This window comes from Ruditapes philippinarum, unplaced genomic scaffold, assembly GCF_026571515.1.
Source record: "Ruditapes philippinarum isolate M1 unplaced genomic scaffold, ASM2657151v2 ctg728_1_1_1_1, whole genome shotgun sequence".
In the NCBI taxonomy this organism is placed as follows: domain Eukaryota; kingdom Metazoa; phylum Mollusca; class Bivalvia; order Venerida; family Veneridae; genus Ruditapes; species Ruditapes philippinarum.
Window position 1 is genome coordinate 97,615 of NW_026859203.1, and position 20,112 is coordinate 117,726.

The 20,112-nt window shown below is 33.5% G+C and overlaps 1 protein-coding gene across 2 annotated transcripts in view; it reads left to right on the forward strand.

Moving 5' to 3' along the window:
* The window catches only part of LOC132755588 (nucleolar protein 4-like), a 44,560-nt gene that overhangs the window by 4,762 nt on the left and 19,686 nt on the right, over positions 1–20,112 (forward strand). For both annotated transcript variants that reach the window (XM_060746474.1, XM_060746473.1), the window contains exons 2-3: positions 19,028–19,171; positions 19,665–19,861. In XM_060746474.1, coding sequence (XP_060602457.1) covers positions 19,028–19,171; positions 19,665–19,861 — 341 coding nt within the window. The remainder of the gene's footprint in view (positions 1–19,027; positions 19,172–19,664; positions 19,862–20,112) is intronic.

Here is a 20,112-nt window from a genome sequence, read left to right on the forward strand (position 1 = left end):
TGACATGTATTACCTGAATAAACACATGTCTTGACATGTATTACCTGAATAAACAAATGTCCTGACATATATTACCTGAATAAACACATGTCTTGACATGTATTACCTGAATAAACAAATGTCTTGACATGTATTACCTGAATAAACAAATGTCCTGACATATATTACCTGAATAAACACATGTCCTGACATGTATTACCTGAATAAACACATGTCCTGACATGTAATACCTGAATAAACACATGTCCTGACATGTATTACCTGAATAAACACATGTCCTGACATGTAATACCTGAATAAACACATGTCCTGACATGTAATACCTGAATAAACACATGTCCTGACATGTATTACCTGAATAAACACATGTCCTGACATGTATTACCTGAATAAACAAATGTCCTGACATATATTACCTGAATAAACACATGTCTTGACATGTATTACCTGAATAAACAAATGTCCTGACATGTATTACCTGAACAAACACATGTCTTTATATGTATTACCTGAATAAACAAATGTCCTGACATATATTACCTGAATAAATACATGTCTTGACATGTATTACCTGAATAAACAAATGTCCTGACATGTATTACCTGAACAAACACATGTCTTTATATGTATTACCTGAATAAACAAATGTCCTGACATGTATTACCTGAACAAACACATGTCTTTATATGTATTACCTGAATAAACAAATGTCCTGACATGTATTACCTGAACAAACACATGTCTTTATACGTATTACCTGAATAAACAAATGTCCTGACATGTATTACCTGAATAAACACATGTCTTGACATGCATTACCTGAATAAACACATGTCCTTACATGTGTTACCTTAATAAACACATGTCTTGATATGTATTACCTGAACAAACACATGCCCTCACATGTGTTACCTGAATAAAAACATGTCCTGACATATATTACCTGAATAATCACATGTCTTGACATGTATTATCTGAATAAATACATGTCCTGATATGTGTTACCTGAATAAATACATGTCATCACATGTTTTGCCTGTATAAATACATGAAATCATATTTCCCGTATCAACACATTTCATGTATTACCTGAATAAACACATGTCCTGACATGTATTACTTGAATAAATACATGTCCTGACATATATTACCTGAATAATCACATGTCTTGACATGTATTACCTGAATAAATACATGTCATCACATGTTTTGCCTGTATAAATACATGAAATCATATTTCCCGTATCAACACATTTCATGTATTACCTGAATAAACACATGTCCTGACATGTATTACTTGAATAAATACATGTCCTGACATATATTACCTGAATAATCACATGTCTTGACATGTGTTACCTGAATAAATACATGTCATCACATGTTTTGCCTGTATAAATACATGAAATCATATTTCCCGTATCAACACATTTCATGTGTTACTTGAATAAACACATGTCCTCACATGTTTTACCTGAATAAACAAATTTCATCATTTTTTCCCGTATTAACACATATCATCACATGTGTTACCTGAATAAACACATGTCCTCACATGTATTACATAAACAAGCACATGTCATCATATTTCGCCGTATCAACTCATCACATCGCATGCATTACCTTAATAAACACTTGTTGTATTCCTGAATAAACATTTGTTATCACATGTTTTACCTGAATAACGAAGTCTAATACAAAATCAGTCGCCCCCATCCCCACAAGATTACCCATACGGAATCTACTCGCCCATAAGGAAGCTAGTCGGTTCACTCAGGCGATTATTCATAGCATTATTAACACAATTTAAAAGTACATTTTCATGCTATATAAATTGTATGAACTTATATTAAGTTTTTTTCACGACACACATGTTACTTTCAACATTTATGTTGTCAACTCTAAACCTGCCGAATTCCTTGAATGGTCTCGTTCAGCTTCCAGTGTTATAGCTTATCTCTATTTTAGGGAAATCTAAATGAAGATTAAGCTAGTTCACCAACACCATCAACAGTATTAAGGCTCGCCAGACTCCACGGCTATACAGTCTGATTTGGCTGTATACTGGTGATAAATAGGGCTTAGATCATTTACGGTTCTAGCAGGTTAAAGAAGATGAATATGCCAGAGACAAATGAGCTGTCTGGATATTCAGTTTTTGTTCAATAATTTGTTTTTTTTTTTGTTTTGAATATCTTTACAAGAAACAAATATAGCCTGTTATTACTAAGAATGAACGTTATTGTATCAGGTGTATCATTATAGTCTAAAGTTTTCTTCAACCGCTTAGTCGGTATATTCTGTCGTCCTCCGCCAAGTAAAGGAGTTACACACTTTCTGACTGATTAAAATGAAACGGATTCTGACGGATTCTAACGTAGTTCGCCGAATTTTGTATGGTGTTAAAGGAGCCCCACTGAAGTCCAAAAGCCTAAAAACATAAAATTTGAAATTCTTACATACATTAACTGGGGCACCTAAAACGAAAAAATGCAAAAAATTGTAAAGAAATATATCCCGAATTAAAATGAAAATTTTGCAGATTTTTTTTTTCCAATTCTTACAGATTAAGTTTTTGGCCATTTTGTATAATTAACATGGTATTGTGGAAAAAGTCGGCGAATGATTTGAAATTGATCTACAACGAATGGTACACAAATATTGTAACAGTCCTTCAAGTCTCCTCATATGACCACAGTGGCATCTCTGTAAAGGATATAATGTCTTATAACAGCATGGAAGTTGTAGCTCCCAGAATGTATTAATTTTCAGTAAAAACATTCTACTTGTTTTTAAATTATTGTAACAAAAGCTGATTTTGTTCGTCTCTAAACATACTATTACAACAGGGAAGTGACCTATAAGCTAGGTATATATCAATGTATTACAGAACATAAACAACGGTGTTGACGATAGCTCTGTGTCATTTCAGATATAGATGGCTTTATATGTTTCTATTGAACTACTACAATATCAACTTATTTGGTGCTCAACAATGAAATATATACACACATCTATATCAACGTGTACAAGAATTAAATTGTATTAACAAATAATCAGTTACACATGCAACCACTATATCTGTGATTATAATATTATGATATAATAATGTGATTATAGAATTATAATGAAGAATTAAGTTCTTAATCGTGTATCATGTAATCTCATAATAATATTTGTACTAAGTAATAGTTCCACGTCGGTGTCGTTTCAGGTAAGAACTTTCAATACTGACAGCCAGAAACAGTAAAAAGTTCTCCATTTATTTGTACTAAAGGCTGTTGAACGTGCTCTGACCGCCCAGCACGTGCAAGCATAGTACAATTATTTTATATAGTTTGACCTGCACTCGTGTACGAGTCTTGTAACTTGCACTTTCAAGTACCGTCCATGAACAATTTTGCCGTGTTGGGCTTTCTTTATGGATTTTGTTTTTGTCTATAGTATACATATAATCTATAACTCGTAAACCATTTTATATACAACATTACAAAAGCAATATGAAATTTTCATTTTTTTTATTATTTTCTGATGAAGTCAGATATAAAAAGATAATATACTCAGTATTCAATGAAACTGTGCTCTCGGTTACTTGGATATTCTGTAAACCTATTTGATCAAAATAGAATGCAGTTACAATTTGGTATTCAAATTTGTAGAATTGTATTGTCTATACAATGGTTTACTTTGTTTTGAAATTGAATGATTAAAAACATTTTTTGCTCTCGTGTAAACAGCAAAAGGGTGAAAAGTTTTGTCTAGTCACGTGATAGTTTGGATAATGATCCATTCAAAAATTGATGTGCCATAAGGCGAAAACGAATTTTTAAAAAAAGCACAATTCTGCAACTTTTACTTTTCTCCCCTCAGTTGTTAACACCTTAACAAAATTCTGATAATAATCAAATTTCAATTTGCATGTAAACCACCGTATATAGGCTATTCATGTTTGCAAATTTTGATACCAAACGTGCCGATATTTTACTTAAATACGTATTCAAAATTTCCCTGTAACCAAATGCACAGTTTCTTTTTTAACCCAGTATAATTATATAAGTTCTTTATGATTTGTAAAATGCAACCAGCAATGTTTGAGTGGAGCTTGGCCTTGTGGTTAAGGTGTCTGCCTCTCAACCCAGTGGTCATGGGTTCGAACCCTTATCAGGTTCCAACCGTGTTTCTTCATATGACACCAGTACTGGTTGGTTTCGAAAGTGATTAAAATAAATTGCAAGAACTTGTTTCGCAATCGAGCTTATATAAAGAATTGAGCCGCGTCATGACAAAACCAACATAGTGCGTTTGCGACCAGCATGGATCCAGACCAGCCTGATCAGCCGCGCAGTCTGATCAGTATCCATGCTGTTCGCTTACCAACCCTTTTACAAGTAGAGAAAATAATAGCGGACAGCATGGATCCTGATCAGACTGCGCGGATGCGCAGGCTGGTCTGGATCCTTGCTGGTCGCAAACCCATTATGTTGGTTTTGTCATGACACGGCTCATTTATATGTTAAAAGTAACATTGGCAAAAGAAAATCCGACACTGCAAAATCCTCCACAACATTTGCTGGTTGCCTTCTAATCAGTCTAAATACCAGTCTTATTTTATTCAGTAGACATTTCATACTTTTAAAAAAATCAAAAAATCTCAGAATGATAGCATAAATGCTTGTATGTCATTGTCATGTTAATTTCTACTGTTCTAATTATCAATATGTGTTTGAATTCCATTATCAATATAAGTGTATATAGAACAATCTAGACCTACACAAAGCGCTAATAGAACTGACGTAAATATTTCACGGAAACCTTACTTATATACAGCATAATACTGCATTCACTGTTATTAATTATTACATTGAATATACCATAGTATACTTGACTGTGAATAGCAAACTTAACCTATATTGTAGCAACATCCGGCGACATTTCCATTGCTGCCTATATTTTTGTATTTTGATTTTTTTTGGTATATGTGTAATTTCAAAGTCTCAAGTGTGTCACTCTCAACTATCAGAATGACCACAATTTAATTTTATTGTAAATTGTCTGATTCAGCTCATTATTTTGATCAAAATTACTGCACACATGACTCTTACAATTTGTCAAAGATAAAATAAACTTATTCATCATTTACCTTTCCAGTCTTGATTATTGACTTTTTACATATGTATATATATCTGAAAGCACAAAAAAGTAAGCGCGATAAAAAGATCTAATTTCATCTGGCAAAAAAATATTTTATTAACGAATTGGTAAGAACCGATATACATGTACATGACTCTGGAAACTAATATGTTTGTTCATTAAAGCACCAAGTATCAGTTTAAAGACTTTGATGATTATTATTCGGAGTGCTTGTCATAATCATATAGTTTGCGACAGATATCTTGCTATAAAAAACGTGCTCGGTGAGTGTGTATCTATATTTTTAACAGGATAAAATTTCATGATTTTAACAACTAACAGAGATTTTAAAAACGGCCGATTAATTGAAACATCCGTATTCGTTTATTGTCTCACTCACGCGTGATCTTCTCTAACAATCACGTGACCTTATAGAAATCACGACAGGGGCGCGCTACGTGTTTGTTTTTATGGAATTACTATTATCCATGCAAGTATCTGTGGTCCGTCGGGAGCATGCTAATACTCCAAATGTACTTGCTGTATCAGCGGGGCTTCGGAAACGTATCCACCGAATTGTCATTATGTTGTCGCATTGATTTTGGATTCTCATGGCGGGAGAAATCGGATAAACGCGAACATTCTGTCCCGTATATAACTAACGAAGCGGGCCCTGGGACCTATTTTTTGCGCCGATATTGACAAAAATTTCCAAATCGTGTCTGCACCTTATCAACGTGGCGTGAACTTGTGTTTTATTCAATTTGTCGGTGAATAACAAAATCTAGGAATATTTGTGAACCGCGGGGGATATAATCCTAATGCTTGGTTGAACTCATTTCAACATAGCTGAGATTTGGGGAGAATCTGCAAACTTGTTGAGCTTCGGTAATGTAAAATATCGGTCCCAAAGATGACAGAAATAAAATATGAAGCCAACGGCAAAACACTTTAAATCAGAGGAATTCTCATGAAATACAGAATACAAGACTTTTTCCTATTAATTTTCTGAACTTTTGGAAATGTTCGACTTGAATAGAAATACCTTAAATGTCTGTGTCGAAGAATACGAATTATACAATAATATATGCTTTTAATAAAGAGATATGTATAAATAAGCCCCTTCCCCCCCCCCCCCACACACACACATTAAATAATTTTATTTTGCAACTCTTTAAATATATTGTAGAACAAAAAGAAGACATATCTTATGAAAAAATGGGGGAGTTGTATTAAGAAATCATCAAACGATGATATAAATGATTTTTCTAAATATAAGAGCATTTCTTTTTATTAAACTGTTTATGTCATAAATAATCATAATTATTTGAAATGTGATACAATAAACACACAAAGAAGCTATCATTATATGCTTTAACATAAAGGTCTCACTTTTTACTTGAAAAAGAACACAAACTTGGATTTCATTAATTTTAACACTTCTATTAAATTTTCGGCACCGTACTTGGAAGACTTATTGTTTCTAATAGACAAGTACAAAATGTCTGCCAACATTCACACGCACTCACTTTTCTAGAGAAAGACAGGGAATCCTGGCTTCGTCTCAATTAAAATTTCTTCTGTCAATCCAGTGTCGATATTGAGAATAGAGGAAAATGTCCCATTAAAAGATGATGGTAATAACATAACATCCTCCGGGATTCTCGCCAGCTTAACACTTAAAGAAGTCGGAGTAATTCTTGGTATAATACGGCAGAAATTTGTCAGGATTCCCCGCCAATCTTCTACTCATTTAAATACTATCTTGTGATCACTGCAAGTCGAATCTTGTAGATTAAATATTGACAGATATTGAGGAAGTAGGACTGTATTACCTCTTATTGTGTCCCATCCTTTTCTGACATGCAAGAGAACTTTTCTAAACTCACGGATGCACCCAGTCAGAGCTGACTTAATGACAATCCAACCATACACGGCATTCAAAGTAAAAAGAAGGCTTCTTCAGAAATCAACTGAAATACATGAATAGTAAAACTCATTTATGAGCAACAGCTACGAACATACCATTACTACCGATAAGAAATACAAAGCATTACTACCGATAAGAAATACAAAGCATTACTATCGATAAGAAATACAAAGCATTACTACCGATAAGAAGAAATACAAAACACATCAATACGATCGATTAGATATATGCCAACACATCATTACTATCGTCTAGGTTATACAATTATAAAAACTTGCAACACATTTCACCACCTATGTGATTTAAAAACATCACAACTTCCAACACACCATGAATACCAACTAGATGTACAACACATAACAATGGCCAGCACATGATAACTACCACTTATATGTACAACATAATTATAACAATGGCCAACACATCATGACTACCAACTAGATGTACAACAAAATATAATAATGGCTAACACATCATGACTACCAATTAGATGTACAACACATCACAATGGCCAACACATCATGACTACCAACTAGATGTACAACAAAATATAATAATGGCTAACACATCATGACTACCAATTAGATGTACAACATATCACAATGGCCAACACATCATGACTACCAACTAGATGTACAACAAAATATAACAATGGCTAACACATCATGACTACCAAGTAGATGTACAATATATCACAATGGCCAACACATTATGACTACCAACTAGATGTACAATGCATAACAATGGCCAACACATCATGACTACCAACTAGATGTACAACAAAATATAATAATGGCTAACACATCATGACTACCAAGTAGATGTACAACATATCACAATAGCCAACAAATCATGACTACCAAGTAGTGCCAAACTACCAGAACATCATAACTACCAACTAGATATGCCTGCATGTATTCTGTGTGCTATAATTAGAATTGTCGGTTTTCCGTACTACCTTTAAGTTCTATTTTTTTTTACCTCTAATGATACCCTACAAGACAGATGCTTGTTACTGTATGCATCCTATACACCAAATACCTTGACTTAAAACTTATCTGCACGCAATACTTTGTTATTTGGGGTACCTCGCTTCTCTAGTATTCTACCTCTTACTGTCGTTAATTCATCTTACATGAACACCACTTTAACCATTATATTCCTGAAAAAATATCTCTTTACATAACAAGCTGGTAGAGTCACAAGGAAACGACTTCGTCGTAGGAGTATAACCAACTCCTTCCACTGAAATAATTAGACATACTTTCAGCTTGAATAGACATATACATGTACATTTTTTGCACTACCTAGTACATTGTATATCATCTAGATTTCTTGTTTTTGCGGTTTTTGTTTTTTTGTTTTGTTTTGCGTGCTGACTTCGCCTTTGATACCGTATATCTATTCTGTCCTATCTTCAAATATTAGTCTTTCGTGGTCCAAAATTGATATCAAAGAAAGCGCTGAAAATACATTGAAACAAAGACACTTGAAATTTACCGAATGGAGATAATTTCTTGAAATGATAGATTCTTGGTAATGGCCGGAAATGCTTGCGTGTGACGGCGGAAGTAATCAAGTCAACAACGTCCCATTAGCAAAATGTCCCGTGTTACAATTGTAGGAGACAATCTGAGATGGCGCACGTCAACCGGGAGATGACATTACTGTAAATGTTCCACCATTTTCATATTTGTGAAAATAGTGTCCATGCGATTTTTTACGGAAGATAAAAAGTCTCATTTTATTTATTAATTAATAGTAGAGAAAGTTGTAAATAAAATATAGGTAAAACAATTTTACATGGTCATATAGATGGGGGAAAATATAAAAATATAATTGAGGAAAAAACGTCATTTTGACAAAGTATTAACCTAAAAGCACGAGTGTAGGACAAAAGCCCCCCCCGGACGAAAGCCCCCCCCTTCTAAAAATGACAAGGTGGACAAAAGCCCCCCCCCCCCATGAAATTAACACATAGGACAAAAGCCCCCCCCCATCAAAAATACAGGTAGGACAAAAGCCCCCCCCCCCAGTCCAGCAAACAAAAGCCTCCCTAAGGTTTATAGACCAGACTTTTTTCACACGCCCAGTGTTAGGGAACTTGGGTTATACTTCAAATAAATCTAGACAAGTATGCGCCTTCCACTTTTATTTCCTTGATAAGCGTTGATAAATGATTCTCTGAAAATATTCATTTACATTTGTACTGTACAATATATAATAAACATAAAAACATTCATATCATCAATGAATTATATACGAATTACACAATAAATCAAATTAGAACTTTTGTACCTTTAAATTTAAATCTTAATGTAAATTATCTTTTAAAACAATTGCATTTGACTTGTCTCAATACATCAAGTTCTGGAATTAAACTGACGAGATTCTCAATAACAATGTTTCATGGACTGGGGGGGGGGCTTTTGTCCTACCTGTATTTTTGATGGGGGGGCTTTTGTCCTATGTGTAAAATTCATGGGGGGCTTTTGTCTACCTTGTCATTTTTAGATGGGGGGCTTTCGTCCGGGGGGTCTTTTGTCCGTATCCCTAAAAGCACAATCTACTATAGTTGATAAAACTGTTATGCAAGACCGTCTCTGTATATAGTAAAGCATGTTTTGTACATGATTGAAATATTTAAATATTTGAGTTTTGTAAAAAAAGTTTATCAATTTTTTTGAAGGTTAACTTTAAAAGAAAAACATAGAAGCTGCCCTGATGTGACAGCGTTATTTTGTCGTGATTTCTGAGAGCAGTTTTCAATTACTTATTTCCTGTAACATATAAACTGCGCCTCACCTGAACTACCTGGGTTGGCTGCGGGCAAATTTCTCTGGATAGATATGAAATTCCGATATCGTATATTTGGTTACCATGGCAACGTAAACAAGTCTTAAAATCCGATTCCCAGAATGACGATATAGGATGGTTTTGATTGAAACTTTAAGCTCATCATTTTACGTCGTTTGCGGGCAATGAGCTATCTAGAAAGTTCATTTTTATCAAATGCTATTACCCGAGCATAGACTTATTAATAAATTGAGTCATAACAGGGTCACTAGGGTATATTTTATTGAACATGTTATTTTAATAACTTGCTTATATGATTCTTTTAATGTTTGCGTATTGAACGTTTGAAGATACCTTGCCTTTATTACGCTTTAATGTATATATACATGTGTTGTACAAGAATGTATGTGACTCTGAAAAATATATATATATTGGCATCTTTTCATGAACAGTAAGCACATTGGAACAAAATGGTCATTCTTAGAAATGTTTTAAAACTATATATGGTCGTATGGATATTTCTCAGGGAATATCTTTCATAGAAGAAAGCAGTCTTAACCAGATCACTTTTAATACAGAACTACTTTTTATCAAGACTTAATTTCTGAAATCGGATATGATTGTCATTATAGGAGTATAGGAGTCCGTATTGCAATTTTCTCCCCATAATGAACGCTCGTTATATCCGGGCGTTGTTTACGAGTAGTTACCTTTATCCGGCTTCTACTAATCGTCAAGTATTCCCTGTAAAGTAAGGAGGAGCTCAGGTGTGCGGAGACATAGGCTTACATTTCACCGTGTAATTTGCTTTTTAATAATCTCCAGTAGTTCCATCATTTTCTGTAAGATGGTCTGGGATATTGAATTGATTGAAATTAATGATCTCAAATTCCACGTGAAAAGACGAACATTATGGGATACTAGAGAAAATTTTGGTTTCCACGACAACGCGAGCTACGGTGGGCGGGGTGCGGTGCTGTCATAGATCATCATGTGACATATGTCACGTGAATATCTTAATGAAGAACTGCCGTCTGCTGCAGAAGTAAGAAGAATTCCCAAAACAATATGCGCATAAACAATCGTAATTATATAGATGTTATCTTAGTTTGACTATTAAAAAACTAATTGAAATTTCTGAAGTAATATCGGATCATTTTAATTTGATAAAGCTAGTCAGTGAAAAAAAAATATAATCTATTAACAATACTTATAAACAGCGTTCTTTCAAAAAGGAGGACAACAAATAAACTAGTACATGTATACTTAAAACAATTAAAACCTTTAGAAGAATAGACTGTTATATATTGTTATATATTGTTCGAGTTAGTGCAGAAACAGTGTGGATTCTCATGAAAAGATGCTTTAAGGAGCAACACTTGTACAAACCATTTCAATTAACGACATCCCGATGTTGAGAGATAGCATTCATTGAAATGTAAATCTGATTACTTCGTTAATGAACATGACGTTAGAGATCGATACCATGTTCATGTTTCCAAAACGTCCTGAACCACGTGAAACATGACAACAAATAAACACGCAATACCATTCTAAATCAGCCCCAATCTGTTCTAGACACTCAAATACAGCACAACATTATTTTTATGATCTTCATTGGCAATTTTGACTTCGTCCTTTTAATGAAAAGAAAAATAATAAAAGAACAAAAACAAAAACGCGTACAAACATATCTTTCCTGACATGAGAAAAGTTTTAAAGGTATATAAGTCTCAGAAAAGAATACGATTTCTTTCTGAGGAAAGACAACCCTGTGTTACATAATGTCTTAATAGTGAATTAAGACAGGTTACATGCTTATCAGGCGAATAAGCAGTGATAACTGAAAAAGAAACTTGCATAATAAAATCCAAAAATTAACAAAGTGGTATATTTTCTTTCATATAACATACTAAATCACCACAGCTTTACTAATGATTAAAAAGCAAAAGAATGTTCAGTTATATAGCCGATGAGTATCGATTTGGAAACTGTAGTAGCAGAAATTAAAATAATAGCATTTTTTTTGCCTTTAAACTTGTTTTTTTGTACGTTATGGTCTTAATATCTATAGCTTCTATTTCTATCCTATTGTTGTTTTGTAGTAGAAGTCATTTTATGTAGAAGTAATGTGGCCAATGCCATTGAATGTCTTGTTCATATTTATAGAAACATTTTTAACAGATGTATAAATAGAACAATTAGAATATTTAAATAAAAGTTGGACGCTCATATTTTTTTATCCAAAAAATATTCACATATATTTCAGAATTTGCCTTAATGTCCTTCTGTTTGAGTAAGGTAATACATGTATAGCGGAATAAATCTCGGTCTGTCTAGTAAAACCACTTTAAAATTATTTGATTTTGCCTTTAATATTGCTGCAAATTTCCTGACAATAAATAAAACTTGTTATTGTTAAGCACAGTATGTTGTAAATTTTAATTCAACTTGTAATTTGAAATATCCTCTTTCCACGTACATTGACATACATACGTTTATGTCGGTGAATGTTAACACTCGTGTAAGATATTTCTCGGGAACAATACAAGATAGATCATGATGCGACAAATCTAAGTCGTCTATACAGCTAGATATAAATGCTGGTATATGAACACTAATGGAAGGGAAGCGGCTTATGGGACAATATTAAGTGGTTGCTGTGAGAAAGCACTTACGTTACCACTGCAGCACGGCGAGGATCACTCAGTATTAACTGTGACACTGTTTTATCGAACACATGCCTGATACAACAGTTGTAAGATTTCCGAGGATTTGGCAGAATTGTCGCTAAAACATTAACATATGTCTTTTGCTAGCTTGCTTTGGGACTGACTATTAGATCTTTGACTTTCACTTTGACTAATTTTGTTTTCACTGTTAAAAGCCTTTAATATATGGACTGAGTACAAAATGTATTGATTAAAATGGTAGCGGACGAGATTACCATGAAACTTTTTGTTATAGTACAATGTGAATTGTCATTTTACACTGTTATCAAAATTTCTTGGCATCACATTAAAAAAGTTCGGCATGCAAAAAACATGGTAAATAAATATACTGAGGTTTAGAGGAGGGTGTACGTTCATAGGGAATTACATTAAATTGTTACAAAATCCAGAACAAATCATGATAAAAAAATAAACTACTTTGCTAAAAAAATATTGATAGGAAACGTTTAACGATGTAGTTCAAAAAAGGGGAATATCTCGTGTGTTTTTATTTGATCACACATATTTGCATAAAGAGCGTCGCATTAATGAAACCATATCTGGGCAAAATATAATATGATACAAGTTTTGTTTGATTTGCAATCGGGCATCAGGTACTTTAACAATACAATCTATTTCTGTAATGAAGACAAAACAATTGCGATATTACAAAAAAAGGAAAAGAAGAAAAAAAACCATACATATAAGAATTAGTGTCTGTAATGATTTGCGGACTCCTCGACGGGACATCGTTGTATTATTGTCCGCAACAAGCCTTCTTATTGACAAATTGTCACTTGCGGAGATTTGTGTCGTATACGCCATTATTAGCAGCTGTCCTGCGTCAATCTAGCGCTGTCGACCCGTGTCTTTCACAGCTTCCAGGGCGACAGAAACACACACTGCTGCCATATTTCCCTCTATAACAGAGTGTGAAATGCCAAGCACAGTTTGTGTGTATATATTATCACATAGTGGACACTATGAATAGATACAGGGTTTTATATGTTCAATATTCTTACCTAATTATTATCTCAGATAAATATTAGTTAGCAAGAAAGAAGTGTCGAACAAAGTTTGTGTGAAATTAGCAAACTCATACTTTAATGTCAATATCAGTTTTTGTTTAAGTGCATCTAATAACGGAATATGTATTGTAAATGTTTTATTTCATTCCTTTCCGTTCTATAAAATATGCAGCTTTAATAACTGCATGGCTTTGTTTCATGTTAAATCAACAAATACTGCTACTAGCATATAAGAAGAACATTCATATATTTTTAATATTTCTATGATATGATAAAGTTACTAGTCTCGATCCTTTAAGACATTTTTCATAAATATCAGACCAAGATTCTGTCTACGATATTGATGAAATAAATACAATATACACTTCCAGTTTAAAGCGTTCAAAAACGCAAAACGGCTCTTTATTTTGATAAAACCCGAAAAAAGCAAATGTCCCGATCTAATATGATGGAAAAGCTCTTTCCGTGATTTGGGATGTACAGAATGGATGGGAATGCGGGGCACGCGAACGCTCGGTTAACAAGCTTCAACGATCCTCTCAGAATGTCATTGCTAACAAAATGTTTTCTGAAAGAAATACTGTTGTGTGACATATGCACAAGACATTTATATTTGCATTTCTGCACTCATATATTAAATTCTCTGATTAATCTTAACACTATATTTATCCATTTTCTCTTTTATAGATATATGAATTTAACAAGAAAATGTGTTTAAAAAATGCGATGCCGAAGATTCTATCAACAGCCTAAAATAATTTCTAGCAGTAAAGTTATACCTTTCACTTTTTCAAGACTTTATTACCATATATCTTCGTAAATTTTGCTCCATGTAATTTTCTGACTATTCAGATAAAAAAATCTTAAACGTACAATTTTCTGTCTCTCTCTCTCTCTTGGACATATTTACTTAAGATCAAACGCTTGAGGGCGCTGTGAAATCAGTGGAAATAATGAGCCTAATCACTAGGTTCTCTAATCCTCCTTGCGGCTGTCAACTTACTGACGAACAGATCTTTCACCTGTCCTTTCACTTTAACCTAATTTGTTCAGGACCCCCGGGATTTCAGCAGCTTTCATGTTGTATGCGTTATTTGTATGTATCCAACATTTCTGTCAGGCCAATTACATCAACAAATAAGTTCCATTATCAACTAATTAGGAACATAAATGCTCGCGATGCGACGTCGACACGAGACGAAAAGTGGTTTCGGACGCTCAATTAGTAGTTTGAAAGGAAAGATAGTTAGATAATTAGAGAGCGAAGAGAAATGAAGCTATTATTTTGGACCGTATTAGATTGATAATTTTACCTGGGAATTAACTCAGGTGTTGTATTAAGGCTTATGGAATTGGATTTGAGATACTCAATACAGTTTTGTATGGAACCTACGCTATTAGAAGTACCAGGATCCACTGTTAAAGAACATATCGACTTTACCTTGCGGGCAATCCCGAACGTATCAAATCAGATCACTGCTGTATAATTACAGCCAATTTATAATTTTTGTAATTTGGCGTAAAACATTTTAGGTGACCGTTAGAGAGGATAATTTTCAGACGTTGGTACTTTCTAGTTTGTAGCTATTTAAGAAACTTAAGAACTTTAAAAGATTTATCAGGATTGAAAGTTTAAAATGTTACAAATTCAATCATTACATTACTTGTAGTGATAAACAATGAACTAATTTTAATCAACTTGGTTTCCATACATTATGCTTGCAGGGAAAATGTGAGATATATGATTATGAAATGAGAAGCGAAAATGTTTATCCCTTCTAAACTTTCATAATGTTTTTCAGCATTTTTTCTAAGTACAAATTGCTCTTCTGCCATATTCCCTAATTTTCCAACTACCATGTTTTCATTCCACCATTCTTTTGTTTTCCCGTCATTTTACTCTGTGGACATTTTCCTGTATCCATCATGTTTCCCCGTTTCCCTGTGATACTTTCTTTATCATACTACCAACCTTTGTCCTTGTACGTTGTCCGTCATCCTGTTAACAAACTTGTTTCATATTCCCTGTTCATGCTATCATATTTTTCATACTCGTTTTTATTCTTCCTTTATGTTTCTCGTCGACATTTTCACGCCAAAGTGTTGCATATTACATATTACCATTTGTCCTTCAAACATGTTTTCCGTCGACATAACCTTGTCAACCTGTCCTTTATTAATATTTTCCAGATTTCATATAATTTATCCTTGTTCCGTAATAAGTCCATGGCATCATTTTTTTTTTAAATTTTCTTACTCTTATTTTTGCAATCATGGTTTCATATCATTATGTATTTCAATAATTACTTACATCATGACAACACGTAATGTCTATTACTTATATGAGCCGTGTCACGACAAAACCACCATAGTGCGTTTGCGACCAGCATGGATCCAGACCAGCATGCGCATCCGCGCAGTCTGATCAGGATCCATGCTGTTCGCTTACCAACTCTATTACAAGTAGAGAAACTGATAGCGAACAGCATGGATCCTGATCAGACTGCGCGGATGTGCAGGCTGGTCTGGATCCATGCTGGTCGCAAACGCACTATGTTGGTTTTGTTATGACGCGGCTCAGTTACGATATATTCATCTTCAACTAAGCCCACACCTTCATATGTATGTTGATAATTTGATATTTATTTTGTGTGTTTTAATGGTGTTTTTAAGCGTCTTATAACGACCCAAGGGAAGTATATCCTTCCGATATAACATGATACATTCACAGAATATACGTTAGGCTTTTAAGAGAGATATTTTGTTTTAACTATAACATATTTTGGCGTGTGAAAATTTATCCTTTCGCTATAAAGGGTATATTTTTAAATACCATGTCATCAGCTGAATTATTAGTAATGGGACTTCTAACACTGGATTTCCAAAAGTAATTTCTTTTCGTCACACCGGGTCTGTGAAGGTCATATGGCGTGTGAAAATGAAGACCCAATGTTCTCCTCCATCCATTATTTAATACATCAGCGGGGACCTTGATAGAAGTTGAATAATGTTTGTATATAACAGATAAAGACATAATCTTATGTAATTGAATAAGCAAAAAGCAGATCTTTGTCACTTTTTGTTCGCGTTTATTATAAAAAAATCTGAACTATAAACAAATCTTTCATAGAAATAGGGTTATAAAAATCAGTTTCATAGATTATCTAAAATGTATAACGATATTGTGGGATACAGGAGTGGTTTAATGGTGGTACTGAAACCTTAAGACATTCAATGTTCAGTACTTCGATCTAGAAGAGTCAATGAGAAATAAATGAAGACGGTCGTTCCGTATTCTGTAGGCCGGGTTAATTCTAAACATATAAAGAAGTCACTCAATCCTAATAAAATGAAATCTTTTTGTGTTTCCTATTTCGTCGAAAATAATTACTTGATACCTAGACAGGACTTTTTTCCATTTTGGATAACGTATAAATCCAAGGCACTCCGAATTGTAAACAGACGTAATGTTTTACGGTTGACATTCATTTACTGAGAAAAGGCGACATAAAACAGTAGCTCGTTCCTAGCTTTTGGTTTATCCATTAATAGAAGGTTATAGCTTGTTGTACATTATAAGGAATCCTGTCATTTTATGTTATAACATCCCGAATAGTTTTTTCATGTATCTTAGTATAATGGTTTGAGAGGCTGAGATATTAAATTTCGATTTAATACTGAATATAATTTTGACTATTTCAAATATGTCAATTTATAAAACGCTGTGAATAAAGCGATAGCTTTGATTTTTTTCCATCTTTTTTATGAAAAATGTTCACTGTAGAAATATGATAGAAAAGACCTGATTTTAAAACGATGGGATATGCAATTTCATACATATATGTAGCTAGTGTGAACAAAGTGCTCATTTTCTGAGCGGTGAAAGGACAAAAATAACAAGTTTAGTATTAAATGGCAGATCAATGGAAATTTTCTGTAAACTAGTCTCGGATGTCCCCAGACTCCGTTCCCATCCCAAATCGAATTATGATAGAAAATTAGCGTCCGTCGCACGTTATACGGGCAATGATCAGAATTTAAATCTGTTCGTAGAGCGTTTTCCGCGTGTTTTTCTCCGTCCTGTGGAAGCTTGCGGGAATGAATACTTTTCCCTCATTACAAAAATGTTTCCGCTCATTACATAGCTGTACATTATGAATTACTGGGAGACTTTCGGCTCTTTACAGATGTTGACAATTTTTTACATGTATAAAAGAGCAACATTCAAAATCTTCTATTGCCATTACTGTCATTTAACTTATTTTGATTGGTTATATATCGATCAAAATGTGAAAGTAAGAAGATGTCTATAAAATAAATTTTAAAAGCATGTTGAGACTTCTAAATATATATCAAGCAAAATATTGTGTTTATCAACCTGTTGATGCAGATGCTCGTACCTTATTGTTTTTCAAACTTATATATATGAAATCTTATATAGTAATAATCGTCAAACATAAAACTCCTGAGAACTAACATAATTATATTAGTTACAAATTTTAAGCTTAAAAATTCATAATCGCATTAATTCATTATCTATGATGTTAAAGTCATGCTTAAGGAACATTATTATTTAGCTTACTTTATGTTCTAAATTTTTTAGATTTCCTGAATATATAATGGGAATATTATTACATCCATGCTTATAATAGTTGGTGTCTAATCAATTTTATATGTGTTTTCAGAGATATAAAACGTGTTTAGACTGATATAACTGCCCATTTCGACTGTATCGAATTCTCGATTGTATCACTGTATTTGAACATATAGATATTTTGTTACATGTTACATAAATATTGTAGTTGAACTATTCAACAGTTTCCAGAGATTCAGCAGTTTAACTCCTCGTCATGCAGTATCGAAGGTTGAAAGGTTTTGCTGTCGTTTTCAAGACACTCTTTCATCAAAGACAGTTTATAGTAGATGCCTGAAACAAATTCACATATTTCAACGTTCGCCTTCATTATTGACAAAACAATGACAATAATGATAATTAAACACATCCTTTAATCTCGAGCGCCTCATAGTCCCGCGCGCGTGTTCTGGCAATTAATAACTTGAACATTGCCACCGGCATTTGTGATTTAATAAAATCAAAAGCTCCCAAAGCCCTGTTAACGCTCAATGAACGGAAACTTTGATGAAATAGCTGTGCACATTTTATATGTGTTTGAAAACATACAGGAAGTTAAATGATCAACAACATTGTTATTCAATATACATATAATATACATGTATATACAGATCAGACAATGTGACATCATGTATAACTGAATCCTGACTTCATACATCGAGATTGTTCCAATATGAATTTTGTAAAATATCTGACAGACGTTCATCTAATTTTCGTCAGTCGTAACATTCTTTGTTTGACCATTTGAATTTGATATAACTTGATACATGTCATAATGATGATTATTTTATATTTACAGTGTGAGCAGTCAAATGTTGACCATGTGAAGGAATATAAGCGTGTAGCGATTGTCGAGGAATTCTTTGACATCATCTACAGTGTACATGTTGAGATGGATGGAAGAGGTGGCAAACATGCCGGTCAAAAGAGAACATATAGAGCTGTAAGTTCTCGTCGCATCCTTCGCATTTATTTTTAATTTTTGCTGAAGATAAAAAAAACGCATTTAAGGATAATGAAGTGTTTGATTATCGTAAATATATACAGTCTCCAAATTCCAAACCAAAATATCTAAAAACACCTCGTCATTGAAAGAAGTCGTAGAGGTTTTCATGATCTTGTTATTGTAAAAAATATGTTAAATTTGTTATAATATTAATATGAATATGAATCCTTAACTCATTATAATTTACGGATTGTGATTTTCAAAGGGGGAAGAACCTAATATAAACTATGGAACTTTGGTTAAAAGAGTTGCCTCTCTTAGAAGAAATAAACGGCGAATAACTGATAACTTATTTGGACATCACCATCAACCCGATGATGATGATGATGATGATGATGATTATAATTATTATCGTCGTCGTCACTACGTCATCGGCCTCAGCGTCGCTGTCATCGGTGTTGTTATCATTAAAGTTTTCGTTATATTTCAGATAGCAGAAACATATTCATTTTTGCCACGCGAAGCGGTGACAAGATTTCTAATGGCCTGTGCCGACTGTCAAAAACGAATGCATATAGGATCTGACGTATCACCAAAACACAACAACAATAACAACAATATAGATAAATCGCTGGTTCCCCGCATGAATAACATAGCAGGACAACAGCCTCAGTTTATTGACTATAGGTAAAATAAACGGGTTATATTTACTCATTTCTACCATTTTTTATAAAATATAATCAACATTTTACATATACATGTATCTAACAACAATTAACTGTCATAGATAACAAACCCCACATTGTAGTTCAGGCTTACTTGTATATTGTCTTTGTTATCTATAGAAACAACAACAATGCAACAGGAAAGGAGAATGAGTTTGACTTTTAAATAATGTAACTTTGATCAGATTTGTTCATCAATGTTCACATAGATAA